Here is a 19,653-nt window from a genome sequence, read left to right as displayed (position 1 = left end):
AATGGATGAATGGAATTCATTTGTATTTTGTGCGTCACACCATCGCAATGGCCCATCCGACATGACATGACATGTGAACAACATATCTGATACTTCTCAGAATATACATATTTGCATTGTCATGAGATCATAAGATATTCTCAGAACTTTTATTACAACTTTATATTCTTGGGTTTGTGTCTCTATTTGCTCACGATAGCTTCCTGGATATCAGAAAACACGTCTCAGTGTAACTCAATTCAATCTCCAGCCTCCAGAATACAAACGTCCGCACTGAAGGATCTGAATCCTTCTTCCACGTCTGTACGTACACAGCTGGATGTATTTGAACATTCCTCCGGCGCACACTGACGTCGTACCGACGTGTTCGCAGGGATTAAATCAAACGAAACCGAATTATCTCGAGCAAAGCTGCCGACAGCGTTCCGCCGAAACACACGAGTTTGTGACAGAATCTCCGCCGTCCGCCTGCTGAGCGGCAACAAATGATGATAAAACGCCGTCATTACAACGGCGGCGTGAAGCTTCATGTTTCAGAAAAGCGGCATAAACCTTGGCCAGTGGGGGGGGGGGGGTAAATGTACGCTTCGGGATGGATTGATATTGTCGTTGAATATGACAAACGACACTTTAAAGACGAGCCCGCCCACACGATTGCACTGTAGCCGAGGGGACGCCGGATTTCATTTCGAGCATCAATAACAATCGAGGCTCATCCGTGACCCCGCAGAGCCGGCGGGAAACGAGAACGGCCAATAATAGCACAAAATGCATAATCAGCACAACGTGTGTGTGTGTGTGTGTGTGTGTGTGTGTGTGAGGAAGTGGGGTTGCAATTGTCAAGCAGGGATAGACAGTGAGCTCCTCATGTAAATTACGTGGTGTGTGTGTAGATCTGGAATCTGGACGAGGGAATATCAGGAAAGTCTCTCTCTCTCTCTCTCTCTCTCTCTCTCTCTCGCTCTCTCTCTCTCTCTCTCTCTCTCTCTCTCTCTCTCTCTCGCTCTCTCTCTCGACTGACAGCAAACATTCCTCCTCTCTTTATTCCCCACTTCATCAACACCCTCGCCTCATTACCATGAGTCACCCTGTATTTCAGCACACACACACACACACACACGCACACACGCACACACGCACACACACACACACACACACACACACACACACACACACACACACACACACACACACACCTTCACAGCGTCTCCACCGCTGGATTGCCCTCAGAGATTATTACAGCGCTTCCTCTTCATGTGACAGAACAGCCTGAACTGAGTCATTTTGATTCGGAGGATCTTGAAACGGAATCACTGAGGAACCGAGTGCACTTTCTTCTGACAAAGAAAATAAAATAAAATGTTGCGAAATCACCTCGACAGTGACCAACTTTTTCAGTCTTTTATGGAGTCCTGGAGCTGTGGAACAGTCCCAAACAATGATTGATAAGATGGATAGTATTCCTCACCAAAACAGAATCACACCTCCTACGAAGCACGTTTTCGACCGATCCACAGTGTTTCATTTGATGGCGTTGGCGGATGTTATTGACGGCCAATTGGTGCGTCGCTTCAATGACCTCCTTTTCTTTGTTAAAGGACGGCCCGCTGTTCCCTATTCTGAAGGAGATAAGGAAGGAAGCATTGAGGCACCTTTCCTTGACGCATTTAGAGAATCCGACCAGCTCTTATCGGGGCCACTTACATCCTTCCGTGTCGCTCCATTCGGTTAGGAACCTTCCTCAGCAACAGTCAAAGACAATGTGATTCCCGGTTTTGATCGTATTCTAAATCTGACGTGTTCAAGCAACATACATTCACCGTCCTGCTGGATTTAGCTTCTTCATATGACCACAAAGAACCAAGAAGAAGAGAGTAACAGAGCAACTTATCCTTCATAGTAGTTTTCAGCACGCAGCTTGTTTTTCCCCCGGGATGGATGTTTATCTTGTAATAGATCTTAATTCAAATGAGATGAGCTGGTGGAGAAAATGAAGGAACGTTCCCACCCCAATCCAACCACTTAAGCTTTGCGTGATCTTTGATTGTAACTCGTACGATCCACATTCCCCAGATCCCTGAAACCTTAAAACGTTCAGAGGCAGTGGTGTTGTGTGTTATATCTCCTCCACTAAGAGAGAGGCATCTATAGATCAGATTCAGAGTGGTTTGGGGGACGTGGACCTGGATCAATTTGAGCAGACGACCCCGTGTGGGTCAGATCTGAAGCGCCGGTCATCACAAGCCGGCCTCAGCCTGGACAGCAGGAGAAGTCATTACGGCCCTCTGGGGCAATAGAGAACATATCTAGCAGACGGTAGCATTGAAAGCAGGTATGGCTACTTTAAAATCAACATTATCTTTGATGTATTTCCTGTTGAAAGACTTTGGGGCAATACATACAGATTGGATACTGTTTTAGGAATTTAACCGTTTAACCGGTTTTATCCGGCTAGTCTGGTTTACTTAGACTGGTTTAGTTTCCCTTTAGCTAACTGAACTGGATTCATTTTGGTAGAACTCATACAACTGAAGGCTCGTGTGTCCTTTAGAGAATCAGAATGAGAATTTCCGTGTTTTCCGTGGGACTCATTTCCCAAAAACAGCACATTTCTGGTGTCTCTTTGGCTATTTTTTCTTTTTTCTTTGTTTCTTCGAGCTTGTGTTTTTAGGCCCACGTCCAACTCTCCGATGGATTCCCCCAATAAAGCTGAACAAACTACGGCTGCACGGAGATTTGACACAAAAAGAAGAGAAGTCCTTTCAAAATGGTCAAACTTATCCAAACTGTTGATCTGGTGGTGATGACGGCCCGTCGTCTGTTCCCCCTCTGCCCGTGTGAAGAACATTTGTAGAGCCTACCTGCCACGTTGGCCACATCTACGGTGCTGACGTTGTGAGTGTTCGGGCTCACTTTGAAGGTCACAGCAGGGCCCACCACGCTGTAAAACACACACACACACACACACACACAGTCAGAAGCTTTACAAAAAGACATCCTCACAGTCTCCTTTCCATGGTGGAGAGCTGTTGTCTTTCAGAAGGAGCTGTGCTCATTAAAGCTTCAACCTGTGGCGATCCTTCAGACCAGGGGTCTTCAACGGTTTTCAGGCCAAGGACCCCCAAACTGATAGAGATGGCACAGGGACCCCCGACTATATATATTGTATAACATTGTGTTTTATATTAAATGGGCCTAGTACCGTGTATACCTCTTTATTGTGCATTCATTACTAAGCTATTCAAATGATACACAGGTTGATACACAGGACCCCCTGCAGTACCTCCGCGGACCCCCTAGGGGCCACGGAGGCGGTTTCAATCCCCATCACCACTGTGAGATAACCTCTTGAATCTCAATGTAACACGCCCGGCGGCATTTAAAGCTCGCTGGGAAATGAAGAGTTAGGGGGGGGGGGGTGAGAGGACTGTCTTCAACAAGAGGACGCTCCGATGGACGCTTTTCTATGATGCGTTTACATTTTGATTCGACACGTTGGTGATTGCATACAGACGTGATGGATGCAAAGGTGGCAGAAAAGAAGGAACAAGAAGACAGCTGTGTTGTTTTTCTTTCTTTCTTTTTTCGTCTCCTGTTCATCCAACATTCATGCCCAATGAAAGGAGCTTGAATTGAAACAGAGCGAGAGAAGCTGGGTGGTCAGAGGCGGAGCGGAGTCTCCCAACGTGATTAACCTTTTGTTTCCCCCGCTGTAATTCAGACTAAAGGCCCGGCAGGAAGATCTATTACCGGCCTCCCCTCCAGGGGCTATTGTGAGCTGCTTATGGGAAGTGACTGCTGCTGTTACAACGCTATGATAAAATGTGGTGACGTCGTTGATGGAGCAGGTCACATCTTTAAAAGAAATGTCCAAAATGTTTTCAGAGAGACAGAAAAGTGTTTTTTTTCATTTCAGGTCGATGGATTCTGCACATTCATGGTTTTTGGAAGCTGTGAGGTCCAACGGCATCAAACTGACATGACTTCATGCATCAGTGCTGTTCTACTGGTCTAAGGTGCAATAACAGACTCGAGCGGGTCAGATTAACCAGAGGGGGAACTGAGTGCCGCTAAGTGCTTGCATTAGAAAACAAATAATAAATAAAATCACTTTTCTTTGCCGTCTGATGTGTTGGACAACATTCTGTCCTGCTCTACGCTGCACCTGCTATATTCCACTCAACATTCGTTCTGTGGAGTCAAAGAAAGCGCCTCGGCCGCTCCGTCTCAGGAGCTCCACGCCGTTCTTTCTTCTGACCATCATTTCTCCTCCGCGGTGACGAGGCCGATACATTTCTCACGTTCTATGAGGCGATTTGTCAGCCGGGGCGCAGAAGAAGAACGTCTCCGTGTGCGATGAGGGAGAACAATCACTCCGCCGAGTCGATCGCATATCCATCTGTCGGCCTCCGCCACCCAGGGCACAAAGACGCCACCGACAACCCCGTCACTCACCGGCCCACAAGCCCTCACTGCATCTGATGCCGCTTCATAAAAAACTAAATCATCGCCAGAAGATTGCTACTCAAGTTTCCAAAGTAAAAGTACTGATATTAAAAGTTCCTACTGCTGTGTCATGTGACACGGACACATGAGGGGGGGTCATGAAGCAAAAGGAAATCCCCCAAATGTTTTGCATTATTCCAGGTGAGTTGGAGGATTGTGTGATCTGTACTCACTGATCTCTAATCCTCTGCGAGATGCTGCGAATGAACTAAAGACGCTCAAAACCTCCGTGATGATCTTTACCAGTACTTTACGGTTCAACTCATTTCAATAAAACCATTTAAAATAATTTATACTTCATTGGATTGGATAGTTTTCATCAGATATATGCTTTTATAGCAAGATTTTGCTGCAAAAACATAATTTAATCAAAAAAGTGATGGTCGACGGTGTGACTTGTTTCAAGATAATAAAAACATTTGGACTGGATGATGGATAAAATGTTTTGTTTTGCAGTGTTGCACACATCCAGTCCCCCTCATCCTCATCCCCCTCATCCTCATCCTCCTCATCCTCCTCATCATCCTCAGCCAGTTCAGGCCCTCTCTCTCCTCCTAGTGGCGGCTCTCTGATACGACCCCCTCAGCTCAGACAGACGTTACATCACCTCGACCCTCAGGTTTATTAAAAAAAAACCTAAAACACATCCAGTCTACACACTGGGTTACAGTTACGCAACAGCCGTGATTATTCGGCTGCCAGCTACAGTCAAAGGCTCTGCCAACACCACCCGCACCAGCGCTTCCTGTTCGGCCTCCACCGCTGCCAGTCCACCACGCCGGCGAAAAACAAAAAAAACACACGTCCGAGGCCTTTCTTTATTTTTCATTGGAAGTGCTCACCGTCAGTATTATCGAATACGCTGCTGAAGTGTTCCAAACGAAACACAAAGCTGTGAGTCACTCTCCAGGTTCGCCGAGTGTCCTGGCACAAAGTGTGGAGGATCATTTCTATGATTCATATGTTTGCCAGAGTGGACTTTTTATTTTTTATATATATTTTGCTGCAGGCTCGCTGCTCTCTACCCCCCCCCCCCCGCCCCCCCGAGTTTTGTAGTCTTCTGAAAGTGGCTGAGGTTGCGCAGGTCGCCAGCTACTTTGTCGAGAGACTTTTTTTTGTTGCTGTCAAATGCTAATCTGGTGCTTCTGTGCGAGGTGGAAGGTGGAGGCGCCTCCGGTGTTGCTGCCATGGTGGATGGATGAAGGGGGGGGGGGGGGGGGGACAACTCACACACACTACCGTGACTTTATACAGTTACAGTCAACACAACGCCTTCTTCCTCAAAGGCCAATCAATCCAACACACATACACACGTGTTCACCCTGACACATAGTGTTGCGCTTTTATTTGCACGGCTTCCACCGGTGAGATGTTTTGCCTCTAACCAAACACAGTGCAGGTGAATGGAATGTATTCTCTGGTGCTCACTAAAATACCAGCTGACAAATGAACGAGCGACAGCATTTCCCAGATTAATGTAATTACACCTGAAAACGTAATGAAATTAGCAATTAACCTCATCGAAAATCGAATAAACCCCAATAACTTGAGCAGTGTGAACAACTTTTCTGAACTTCATTTGATGAACCACATAAAACATCTACTTCATTAGCTTGGAAGGTTTTTGATCAAATTAGGGTTTTAGGACACAAAATTAGGGCTGAAAAATGCTTTTATAAATAGATTTTGATGGCTGCACACACATCTACATGTTATTATAATTTATTATTACATATGTGTTTTGGACCAAAATTACATTTTATCAAAATGGTGATGGCGTCACGTAATAAAATGCCCTGACTCACGTTGTAAACACATTATCAGCGGTGATATAATAACAGCTTTCAGGTCCTTTGTTTTCCAAAAGTGGAGACAGTCCAGGTGAACGGGGAGGCAATTTATTTCTGTATTACAAGTGTTCTCAAATGTTATCTTTAAATATGCAAATGAGGCATTATCTAAAGGTAACTTTTGGTGAATTTAGGAGAAATCGATGGACATGAACAGACAAAGTATTAAAATAAACACCTGGATGTGTGTTTGAGATGTTTTCTCTCCTCTAGTCTGAAAGAAGAAAAAGACCAAAATCTCTAAATTGACCAGAGCATGAAAAGACATTTTGTCTGACTTTCTCCCCTTAAATCGATAGAGAGGGAGAAATAATTGGAAAACTGGATTTGCAGAGGTTAAAGGGGAAGGAAGAGAAATAGAAAAAGTAGCTGGGGGTGTTGAGAAGCTGGGGCGGTAATAGCCAGAGGCATGCTGGGTAAATCAGGAGTGTCAGCAGGCTCAGCGTCCATCTAAAGCCTTTGTCTCTGGGCTTGACTTATTCTGGCCGAGGTGAGGAGAACAAGCGCGCGCCTCTGACTAATTGTCAAGGCGGCGCCCCCTGCTGGGCTTTCACTGCGCTCGCAACAAAAGACACTGCTTTCTCCCTCCTCTCTCTCTCTCTGTAGCTATATCTCTCTCCGTCTGTCACTCTCTCCAGTGTGCAGCTCCCGTCTTTCATTCCCAGAATAGGAGAACAAAGACAAACGGTGCATTAGAACGGGAGAACAGTACGGGCCACCCAGCGACTCCATACAGCGACTCCACCCAGCGACTCCATACAGCAGCCGAGCAGCGCGGAGAGGTGCCGCGGGAACAACGGGCGGCGGTGGCAGGGAGGGAGTGTGTGTGAAGGTATGTGTGTGTGTGTGTGTGTGTGTGTGTGTGTGTGTGTGTGTGTGTGTGTGTGTGTGTGTGCGTGAGAGAATCACGCCACCCCAAAGCCACCCCATCCCCACCTGTCCACACACATGAATTCTTTCTCTGTCAACTTCAAAGTCAATTCAAAAAGTTTACTTTTATCGCAACCGAGCTGCATTTTGCAGCATGGGAAACTTCAGCGCACACCCACGGATACACATTACACACACACACACACAGACACACACACACACACACACAGTGTGAGCATTAGTGTTCATTCATTAAAAAAGCGGTTTCACTGTGTAAAAAGTCTAGAATGAGAATGAGTCATGAGACTCGGTGCGTCCTGACTCAAAAAGAAGACATTGTGTTTGCTTTGTTTTCTTTCTCAACGTCGTCCAATGATACTTCACCTGTTCTGAGAGTAGCATTGTGGGACTGTTGAGTCCAATATGCATCATAAAGGTCTTTAGATCATCTTGACCAAATTTGAAGTTGATCGCAAAAATTCTGGAGGAGTTCGTTAAAATACAAAGCCTGAAAATTGCCTAAAAAGGCATTAAATGGCCAATTTACTGTAGAGCCCCCTAGTGGTTGAATGTAATGAAAATGTCAGGGTATGTTACAGGAGGCAATGTGGAGATATGCTCCAAATTTCGTGATGATAATCCAAATGGTTTTGATGTTATGTGTATTAATGTACAAAGCCATGCCTCTATTAACTTCATTAGTCCATAGCTTCAAAATGCAAGGAGATATCAACAAGAATTAGAAAACTTCGGATGAGATTGATTCAATGATGATCCACAGAAAATGTGGTAGCAATCGGACCCAGCGTTCAGGAGCAGATCGCAAACAATAGTGTTTCACAAAATTCAAAATGGCGGACATTTTTTGTCGGCGGAGTTTCGGGGTCTGATCGACTGTTGTAGAGCAGATGGAGCTGAACATGTGTGTTGAATTTCAAGGGTAGCAACAACTACCCTGAGAAGGATGGAGAGGATAGAAATACTGTGACAAGAAAAGAAGACAAGAAGAGGAGAGAGGCAAAGACGAACAAAGTAGAAAAGCCCGGAGAATAAGTGAGAGAGGGTTCAGGCAGAGTTCAGCCTCATGAATAAGTGATCGCAGGCGGCGGCGGCGGCTCGACTCCAACATGTCAATAACGCGGAGGAGCAGCTCACGTTGGCAGGGCTGCATTACCAGAGGCGCTGCTGCTCCATTAGAGAGTTTTAGGGAAAGAGAGTTCGAGGACTGGAAGCATGAAAAACGCTTCCTGAACACAGCGGGACCCAAACACAGCAGCCCTCACCGTGACGACGCGCTGTTGTTCAGAACATGATTCTGAATTTGATATGGCTCATGTCAATGAATTCTGCCTTTTTCTGGATGGACCATTCTCTGATTAAAACATGTGGGATGTGCCGATATTATTCTGGTTTTAGCGGCGTTATGTGGACGCGTACACAGCACATTCAGAATATGAGTCTCAACAGAGGTTTTTATGGCACTTTGAGACACACGACCTCTCTCCTGTTGACGACCAGCTCTGTGCGTTGAACACAAACAAGCCAATAGTTTGCAGAGCTGAAGCAGAGATGCATGTCAAAAAGAAAAGCCCACATTTCTGGTCCGAAGGAGAAACACACCTTTATGAACGAGGTGGTTGAAGGAAGGAAAGAGGGAGGCTGAGTTCACACGGTCCAACACGTCCTCCACCGCTGGAAAACTTTTAAAACATTTTGACGTAAAGAAGCAAAATGGCACAAGCGGCTCCTGCTGTTCCACTTTTCCATGTTTTGACATGTTCGGGCACGGACCCGTCAAACACGGACGTGAAGAGCATCACGTAGGATCCACTGGCCCCCATCATCGGCAACGAGGAAGCATCATGGGCTCGTTTTACCGCATGTAAACCAGAACATTAGCGGAATAATCTTTTCCATTACCCACGTGAACAGCTTATTCGGAATAAGGGCAAAAAAACTGAATATGTTTTGCTGTAAAAGATGTCAGTGTGAGGACTCACCTTCATTCTAGGGATGTTATCCGTTTGTTGTTTTTAGGTTTGAACTTTGTTCTATTTTATGATTAGCCGTGCTGCTCTCGGGGTTAAAGACTTCGGCAAAGATACACATTCACGCTTTGTGCAGAGAAGACCGGCTGAGCAAACTCATATCAGGCTGTTTGAACCAGAAACGATAATGCACGGAGGTGAAGATGTCCTCGACATCGGAGCGAGTAACGACAAGACACTGTCAGTTAGACACAAAAACATGGGAAAATGTGGACCAGGTTGAAAAATATCAGTGTCCCTTCACACCTATAACTTCACTTCGGACAAATTCCAAAAAGTATTAATTGTGGAGCAACGTAAAATTGCCTTAAGAAGAAATAAGTTCGTTTTTTGATAACTACCGTTAAATCCAGTGATGCATCACATTTGACTGTCATAGTCGCTATGATAAATTAAAATCATGCTTTAGCTGGTTATATTACAACACTTTGATCTCATATCAGACGGATAAACCGCATGTTTCAAAGCTGACGTCTGTAGATTGAAGCAGGACTGCAGTTCAGAGTGTTTGTGATGATTGTGTGAAACTTTAAAACGTGGAAAATGATCCAGCCTCATGCTGGACGCTGCCGGGATTATTCGTGTGAAACGTGTCACTTCCTGTGTGCCGGCTCTGTTTGAACAGACTTTCTTCATTGGCATTGTCAACCAGAACAGGTGTGAAACTCAAAAGCAATAGATTAGACAGAGCGGCAGCAAACACAGTAAATGAGCAGGTGTGTGTGTGTGTGTGTGTGTGTGTGTGTGTGTGTGTGTGTTTTGATGACACTCCACCACGCAGTTGGACAAATGAACGGTTTAAAGCTGGAGAATAAATACCAGCTGTAGGTTGGACGTTGATTGTGTTGAAGTGTGAGTGACAGATCAACAAAAGCAGAAATACTTACGAGAGCTCGGCGAAGTCGGTCATCTGGATTTTAGCCCTGCGAGCCAGGATCTCCATCAGGTGGAGGCCTTCGTCTGTCTGGAGTACACTGATGACGATGAAGAGGAGGAGGAGGAGGAGGAGAGAGAGAAAAGAGGGGATGGGGAGATTTGAAAAGGAAGGAAAAGAAGGTAAAGAAGGAGAGAAAGAACAGAAATTAAATTTAACTTAGATTCAACTTCTTAGTACTTCTTCAGATGTATGCTCTTAGAAATAAGGGTTCTACCTGAAGGGCTGATGTTCTAACCAGAACAATGTGCTACTGAAAGACCCTTTTTGGAAGAAAGAGCTTTTCACAGATCCTCAAAGTCCACACAACCCCAGAAACGGTGGTCGTGAACCATTATTGTTGCGGGTTGGGCTGCACCACATCTTCCCCCGACCTTTAGGAGCCTCGTGAGGAACCCTGGGTGGGTTTTAGATGAAACCCTTGGTCTACAAAAGGGCTCTTTGTGTTTTTAGCACCCTAAAGGTCTTTACACACCGGGTGCTTCAGCATAATTTAATTTCAACGGTCATATACATGAAGGTGCATACATAAAATGTGACCTCTACATTAACATTTCAGGAGCAGTGGGCCGCTGGGAAGCCATCGAGAGTTCTGCATTGAACCTTTTCGCCGATGGTTCTAAACCCTTTGCGTTGGATTGTAGCAGAACCCTCTGAAAGGGTTCCAGGTGGAATGGTTCAACCTGGAAGCACCAAGGGGTTTCCTCTGAGGACAAGCCAACCATATAAGGTCATGCCGAAGAGCGCATAAGTGCTACCAAAAGCATCTTCTGAGAACATGCTGACATGTCAATGCATACAAATAGAAGCCTGTTAATGGAGGGACACGCTGAAGCACTTACAGCGTACTGAAACGATGAGACCAAATGTGTGCAACTCAGATTCAGGATGTGGAGACATCAGGTCAACGCGAATGAGGGGAAGGTTTTTGAAATTAAAATGTGATAAAATAAAGGTTGTAGAGTTCGCCACTTGCTAATTTAGAAAAGTCAAAACCTGAACTTCATGCCAAAAAAGCATTTCTTCTGTAAGGTGGGAGAACATAGTGAGCAACATGGTGAGCAGATGAGGCACCTTAGTACCATCAACAGGAGGAATCAGACTCAAAGAGATTAAAGTCCAGAAGAGAGAAGCAGAAGCTCCCAGGTGAGGTGAGGGAGGTGAATACTGAGCAGGTGAGCAAAGTCGAACGCAGAGAGCTCGTCATCACTCCCCGCTCCCTCGTTTTGTGCTGTTAAGTGAGCGCTGACGGTGAGTGGAAGAGGTCGGGGCCAGAACACAGACTCTGTGCAGCCATTAAAGAAATGAAGGAGCTCTGGCAGCGTTCCACGGTGAGAACGACCTCTGCTGCGTTTTTAAGCGAGTCGGCGTCCTCGAACAAAAAGAAAAGCAGAAAGCGAACTTCACCCTGATGCCGTGCAGGCCGCTGGTATTCAGACGTTCTTTGGGACGAATGAAGAGATGAACGCTTCAAATGATGACGGAACACTTGATGCTCTTTGTGGATTTGTTTGTTTTGACTGTTATTTGTGCGCATGCACTTAAAGATGATGTCAAAATGATGTTGATGAGAACGTAATCTTTTGAATCTTTTCATTATTTTTCCTTTAAAACGAATTGTCAAATTATCAGCGGAGTATTTGAGACAACCGATATGAGTTAATGTACGCTGAAGTTAGAATATGTTCATCTCTGTGACGGGGAACAGACACTGGACTCCATCGACTGCCTCGGTCGGTTCGATAGTTTGTGTCATTTTGGTTTAATGAGTTTAAAGAGTTTAACTCAGTCACACGATCAAGATGAAGCCTGAGAGCTTAATCTTAAGAAGCATAGTTTCAAACAAACAAATTAAAAACGAACACGAAACGATGCTAGCATCGCTGCACTCGCTGCTCACGACTTATTTCACGATTATTTTATTCTAATTCTTGCTCATAATAATATTTCATACAAACGGCGATGTTTTTTTATTGCTTAATTGTTTCAATTGTGCAGTTTGTCCCCAGTTTTTTATGTATTTGGAATAATTGAATTATGTTTGGGTGGAAACGAAATTATGAAAAATTGTGTCAAGATGTTTAAAAAAGGAAAGGAACGCATCAACGATGTGTATCGACACAATCAAGAACTATACATTCATCTTTTACACAAACACGTTTGTAATGTTTTGACGTACAAACGGCGCGACAGACAGAAATTTAGTAGAAAGAGATCAAATAAATGAAACGCCTTCTGGTTCCTGCTCCTCATGTTGTCATCAAGAGACGTCGTGTGTTATTTCATCCACAGACACGTTCAAAGTTTGATGGAGAAACTAAAAAATGTACATTTGACTGCATGCAGATGCGTCTTTCACACAGTAGACGGTTGAAAGTTTGTCTTTGCTCAAACAAGCAACAGACTGGTGAAAACGTGGCCATTGAGAGTATTCTAGTGCAGAAGAAGCTTTGAACCTCTTGAAGTGCTGCGCTCGGTGCTGCACTCCGCTCTCTCCAGGAGAGATTTGACAGAATGTGAAAACAGTCGAGGACTTTTGTGTTCTTTGAGAGTCCAGCGACCTCACGGAAATGTCAAGAGGCACTTTGAAGTAGTAACGGGTCAGAGAGGGATGTGCTGAGCAGACTGAGGACATCTGCGGCGCTAAAGTGTCTGAGGACATCGTAACCTTTGCAGCTGTTCACCTGTCGTCAGAGCAACGCAACCTCTGTCTCAGAAAGTCACAGCAGTGCCGTCATGTGGACTTCCTGTCAGAGTGAAACTTCTGCTGACTGAAGTTTTTACAGGTTTTAACAAAAGAAACCTGTTTGATGTTACAATCTCACTATGAAGGAAGGAATCGCTCAGAGTTCCCACGCTTGCCTTGAAAATAATGACCGTAAACGTAATCAGGGAGAAAATACGTTTTTCGTCAAACGTAATTGAGAATGCATTTTAGTTTTGGGGGAACGTCATTTTTAGGAGACAGGACTGCACCATTAGACCACCATTACATTTTTCCTCTTGCGCGCCCCCTAGAGGCAGCTCGCGCACCCCACTTTGGGAATCCCTGCTCTACAACATGGGATCATCCATTTCTGTCTACAGTAAAAGCTGTTCACATATAAAGGCTTTTTATAAACTCATCTTAATTCTGTGCTCAATCGTTTGATTTTATTAATATTTTACAAATCATCCAATAACATTTTCCAGGACAACTGTTTCAATTTCCATGTAAGTGTCCGTCCGTCCGTCCGTCCGTCCGTCCGTCCGTCCGTCTGTCCTTTACATCACTCAAACTCAGCTCATCCGATCTACTTCACACTTGGTGGGTGTTAAGCTGGGGAACCCACGGCGTGCCGGTTCAAATTTGGTGCAATTTGGATGAATAAACTTTGAATAAATTAGCAAACGGCGCTCTGTGTAGCAACAGGGGGCGGGGCTACATGGGCGGGGCTACATGGGCGGGGCTTCAGGGGGCGGGGCTTCAGAGCCCTGCAGACTTTGAGCGCGGCCTTACAACCAAAATCTTCACTTCCGTCCGGCACCGGGAGCCAAGCAATACAAGAAACTAACAAATATTTAAATAAATATTATTTTCAAAAAGAAATGGCTGAAAACATGTATTCCATATTTCTACTGTCTGGTACCAACGACTCAGTTCTAAATGTTTTACACAAACTTTCACTATTAACCCAAAGAGCTTTTGGGTGAAGAAAAACACCAACGTGTTTTGTAGACGTACAGCTGATGTAGAATTTGTAACAAAAACACAGGAATGTTTTCGAAAATTGAAACTATGAATCAAACAAGCAAGATAATCTTATATCTGTCGTTGAAATTTCTGCTCAATTTGAATTTGTATCAGCTTTTACAAACAAACATCAAATACTTTGTCATTTGTCGAACTCAACCAGAGAACAACATTTTTCATCTTCGACATACTAAAGCCGTGACCGTGTCAACAGCTTGGCAAAGATAGTCTTCCTATTCGATGTAACATTCGGGGCTTGTATTTATCTGAGTGAGCAGGAAGAAGAGACAGGAAGGGAAATGCCACAGTGGGCCTTGTTGCAGATGAAAGATGAAAGAAACCACAGCAAACATTTGGAAAAGGACTCCAATCTCACACTGAGGAGCGGAGGAATCAATCTGAACATGACTTTAGCATCGGTGTGAATAAGAACCAATTGAAGGAAAGACATGGCCCGACAGTGGCGTGTTGTTGCATCCTGGGTAATATTAGACATCAGCGCGAAGGCAGTTTCTATCTCACCTATTTCGTGATGTATGAGAAACTCGATTTATTTGTTCCTTGATGGCCTCGACACAGAAACAGATTTGTAAATGTACGGAGAAAAGACACGTCGTGCCTCCGTTGCTGTGCGAAGACAGTATTGGAGGTCACTGTGGATCGGTCTAAACACAGACAAAAGAAAAGACATGGTGCAGAATGTCTTCTCTTAAGACAACACAGCAGCAGTGTATTCAAAGCTGGGTATTAGAAATACTTCTTGTTATATCTGTTGAAACAGCAATCATTTCATCAAAAGACGTCATGCGGCCTTAATGAACTAATTAACTATAATTATGTCAGCTATAAAGACTGATTTCAACCAATAATAGCAACACAAAGTGTTCTCTGCGCAGATGTAACTGTGCGCATTAATTCTACCAGTTTGAACCAATAATATCAAAAAACAGATTGTTTTAATCTCAAATATAAAAACTGGAATCAAACTCTAAACTCCAGCATCAGCGGACTCGATTCGGTATCTTAGCTTCCTGCTCACTCTGTGTCGGTGATGACGTAGCCGAAGACATCCTCGTCTGCCTTCTTCCCGCCGGCTTTCACGTCCAGCTGAAGTTCGGCAACGTGCATCGTCTTCTCGCGCGGCTTCTCGTACACGAGCGCCGCAGGAGGCGGAGCCACCTCCTTGATCCAGCCCCGCACCTCCGACACCTCCTCCACCGACTGGGCGGCGTCCTTCTTCTGCACCGTCACCCCCGCCGCGCTGGTCCGACTCTGGACGTTCTCCAGCCCCGCCTGTCGGCCTCTGGGTGTCTCCACGGCGACGGCGTCGCGGCTCCTCGCTGAGGGGGGGCCGCCGAAGGAGCTTTCGTCCAGGTAGGCGAGAAGTTTGGAGAAGAGGATTCCACTCTCAGGCTGAAGGGAAGAAGCAAAAGAAACGAGAACTTTTCAATTTCAAAAAGCAGCATCTTCTGACCATGAGCAACATTTTAGGTCTGAAGTAGAGTAAGTATCGAAAAGGTCCAACGACTGAGGTCCATTTAAAGTTTCAAGCCTCAACACACGCTAACACGTTCTGTTTGTTCATGTGTTTCTTATCAATGGCTGTTTGCTTCTTCTAAGTTCTTCTTTTGGCGAAACACCTTCATGCACCGGCGGACTGTGATCCAATGGGCCCCCGGGCACAGACATGCCAAAGACCCCCCACCACCACTCCAACAAAGGAGAGGGAACACAGACTTCAGCTGAGCCTCTTTTTATTGTCGCTTTGTCTCATTGAGGTGGTTTGTTTCTTTACTTTTCATAGTCGTGAGTCCGAGTCTCAGTTTTTGCATCTCTTTGTAGTTGTTTTGGTCTATTTGTAGTTCCTTTGTGTTTCTTTGTAGTCGTTTTATGTGTCTTTGTGGTCATGTTGAGTATCTTTTTGATCATTTTGCTTCTCTTTGTGTCTGTTTGAGTTGTCCCTTTTCATAGTTGTTGTGAGTCTCTTAGCATCACTTTTTTGCATCTATTTGTAGTTGTTTTGGTCTATTTGTAGTTCCTTTGCGTCTCTTTGTAGTCGTTTTACGTGTCTTTGTGGTCATGTTCAGTGTCTTTGTAGTCATTTTGTGTCTCTTTGAGGTTTTCCCCATTTCAAAGTCGTGAGTGTCTTTGCAGCTGTCTTTGAATCTCTTCGTAGACTTCTAGAACCTCTTTGTTTTACTTTTATGTTTATTTGCGGCCATTTTGAGTCCGTTTTGTTCATGTTCATCAAAACATGCATCAAACAGCAACTGCGAGCCAAACCGGATCACCCAACATCAGAGCTGGACTTCAGCGATGGTCCTGTGGTTGAACGGGAACAAATCCCTGCAGCAGGTTCAACATCGAGTGAAAAGACTAAACCCACATCTCGCACTGCACTAACAGTACAGAGCACGTTCTAGATCATTCTTATCTTCTATTTTATTTTACTCTTTTACATTCTAAATGTGTGTTTTTATGTTGCCTTAATGTCTTACATGTCTTACGTAAAGCATTTTGACTCGTCTGGCTTCTAGTTGCTTTAGAATCACGTACACACAATGTGTAGCCGCACTTGATTTAATTTCTGTACGACCGTATTGTGAAGTCAGTGTCTCAAAACTAGATTCAGTTCTCGGGACCGTCACTTCACCTTTTGTGCAGAAGCTGAGGTCAAACACAATTTTTAATTCTTTTGAAAACAGCCGGCTTCACATTCTTCCCCTCGCAGAACATAATGGCTTATAATGTCAGCCTTCCCTCTGACATTTCAGGGTTTTATTCTCACCGCACACAGACGGCTTACCGTGTCCTTTATGTTTCGCTCCTCTGTATTCGTGTGGCGCTCTGTTGGGAGAGAGAGAGTGAACGTGTTGATACATGTTGGTGTTCATCAATGAGAACAAGAGTCGGAGAGGAAGAGTAAAGTTAATCAAAATGAACAGAAGTAAAAACAAACGGAGATAAAAACCAGATGACCAAATTTCAAGGACTTCTTTCAAAATTAAATAATAAATTAATAAACTTCAATATTTGACTGATATGAATTCACATTTGCAGTAATTTCATATTTCACAGATAATTTTTTTCTTCTTCACTAAACACATCTTGAAAAACATCAGATTAAAGCTACATAGAGTAACTTTAACAAGAATAACTTTATCGATAACTATGCCACAATATCCTGACAGCAGTACGCGAGACAGATAATCTGTGAGAGAGATCCGCCATGTTGAAAACAAGCTGAGCCCCAAATAAAGCCCCAAACCAGGCCCCAAACCAAGCCCCAAACCAAGCCCCAAACCAGGCCCCAAACCAGGCCCCAAACCAAGCCCCAAACCAAGCCCCAAACCAAGCCCCAAACCAGGCCCCAAACCAAGCCCCAAACCAAGCCCCAAACCAGGCCCCAAACCAAGCCCCAAACCAAGCCCCAAACCAAGCCCCAAACCAGGCCCCAAACCAAGCCCCAAACCAGGCCCCAAACCAGGCCCCAAACCAGGCCCCAAACCAAGCCCCAAACCAGGCCCCAAACCAGGCCCCAAACCAAACCCCAAACCAAGCCCCAAACCAAGCCCCAAACCAAGGCCCAAACCAGGCCCCAAACCAAGCCCCAAACCAGGCCCCAAACCAGGCCCCAAACCAAGCCCCAAACCAAACCCCAAACCAAGCCCCAAACCAAGCCCCAAACCAAGCCCCAAACCAGGCCCCAAACCAAGCCCCAAACCAGGCCCCAAACCAAGCCCCAAACCAGGCCCCAAACCAAGCCCCAAACCAAGCCCCAAACCAAGCCCCAAACCAAACCCCAAACCAAGCCCCAAACCAGGCCCCAAACCAAGCCCCAAACCAAACCCCAAACCAAGCCCCAAACCAAGCCCCAAACCAGGCCCCAAACCAGGCCCCAAACCAAGCCCCAAACCAGGCCCCAAACCAGGCCCCAAACCAAGCCCCAAACCAGGCCCCAAACCAAACCCCAAACCAAACCCCAAACCAAGCCCCAAACCAGGCCCCAAACCAAGCCCCAAACCAGGCCCCAAACCAGGCCCCAAACCAAACCCCAAACCAAGCCCCAAACCAGGCCCCAAACCAAACCCCAAACCAAGCCGCAAACCAGGCCCCAAACCAGGCCCCAAACCAAGCCCCAAACCAGGCCCCAAACCAGGCCCCAAACCAAACCCCAAACCAAGCCGCAAACCAGGCCCCAAACCAGGCCCCAAACCAAGCCCCAAACCAGGCCCCAAACCAAGCCCCAAACCAGGCCCCAAACCAGGCCCCAAACCAAGCCCCAAACCAAGCCCCAAACCAAGCCCCAAACCAGGCCCCAAACCAAGCCCCAAACCAGGCCCCAAACCAAGCCCCAAACCAGGCCCCAAACCAAGCCCCAAACCAAGCCCCAAACCAAGCCCCAAACCAAACCCCAAACCAAGCCCCAAACCAGGCCCCAAACCAAGCCCCAAACCAAACCCCAAACCAAACCCCAAACCAAGCCCCAAACCAGGCCCCAAACCAAGCCCCAAACCAAACCCCAAACCAAGCCCCAAACCAAGCCCCAAACCAGGCCCCAAACCAGGCCCCAAACCAAGCCCCAAACCAGGCCCCAAACCAGGCCCCAAACCAAGCCCCAAACCAGGCCCCAAACCAAACCCCAAACCAAACCCCAAACCAAGCCCCAAACCAGGCCCCAAACCAAACCCCAAACCAAGCCCCAAACCAGGCCCCAAACCAAGCCCCAAACCAAACCCCAAACCAAACCCCAAACCAAGCCCCAAACCAGGCCCCAAACCAAGCCCCAAACCAAACCCCAAACCAAGCCCCAAACCAGGCCCCAAACCAGGCCCCAAACCAAACCCCAAACCAAGCTGCAAACCAGGCCCCAAACCAGGCCCCAAACCAAGCCCCAAACCAGGCCCCAAACCAGGCCCCAAACCAAACCCCAAACCAAGCCGCAAACCAGGCCCCAAACCAGGCCCCAAACCAAGCCTCAAACCAGGCCCCAAACCAAGCCCCAAACCAGGCCCCAAACCAGGCCCCAAACCAGGCCCCAAACCAAGCCCCAAACCAAACCCCAAACCAAGCCCCAAACCAAGCCCCAAACCAAGCCCCAAACCAGGCCCCAAACCAAGCCCCAAACCAGGCCCCAAACCAAGCCCCAAACCAAGCCCCAAACCAAGCCCCAAACCAAACCCCAAACCAAGCCCCAAACCAGGCCCCAAACCAAGCCCCAAACCAAACCCCAAACCAAGCCCCAAACCAAGCCCCAAACCAGGCCCCAAACCAGGCCCCAAACCAAGCCCCAAACCAGGCCCCAAACCAAGCCCCAAACCAGGCCCCAAACCAGGCCCCAAACCAAACCCCAAACCAAACCCCAAACCAAGCCCCAAACCAGGCCCCAAACCAAGCCCCAAACCAGGCCCCAAACCAGGCCCCAAACCAAACCCCAAACCAAGCCCCAAACCAGGCCCCAAACCAAACCCCAAACCAAGCCGCAAACCAGGCCCCAAACCAGGCCCCAAACCAAGCCCCAAACCAAGCCCCAAACCAGGCCCCAAACCAGGCCCCAAACCAGGCCCCAAACCAAGCCCCAAACCAGGCCCCAAACCAAGCCCCAAACCAGGCCCCAAACCAGGCCCCAAACCAAACCCCAAACCAGGCCCCAAACCAAGCCCCGCCCATCGGCCAGAGCAGCATTCCTCATTTTACAGCTCGACGGTGCTC

The 19,653-nt window shown here is 46.5% G+C and overlaps 1 protein-coding gene across 1 annotated transcript in view; it reads right to left on the bottom strand.

The window, feature by feature from the left end:
- LOC306789304 (receptor-type tyrosine-protein phosphatase N2-like) overlaps window positions 1–19,653 on the bottom strand; it is a 150,601-nt gene that overhangs the window by 106,098 nt on the left and 24,850 nt on the right. The window contains exons 8-11 of the mRNA XM_079285192.1: window positions 16,748–16,788; window positions 14,981–15,354; window positions 10,162–10,248; window positions 2,862–2,941 (exon numbers count right to left, since the gene is read on the bottom strand). Of these exons, the coding sequence (XP_079141318.1) occupies window positions 2,862–2,941; window positions 10,162–10,248; window positions 14,981–15,354; window positions 16,748–16,788 (582 nt within the window). The remainder of the gene's footprint in view (window positions 1–2,861; window positions 2,942–10,161; window positions 10,249–14,980; window positions 15,355–16,747; window positions 16,789–19,653) is intronic.

The sequence above is a fragment of the Melanostigma gelatinosum genome (genome assembly GCF_949748355.1).
Source record: "Melanostigma gelatinosum genome assembly, chromosome: 15".
NCBI lineage: Eukaryota > Metazoa > Chordata > Actinopteri > Perciformes > Zoarcidae > Melanostigma > Melanostigma gelatinosum.
Note: the sequence above shows the minus strand (reverse complement) of the source record. Positions and strands in the feature narration are given on the sequence as shown.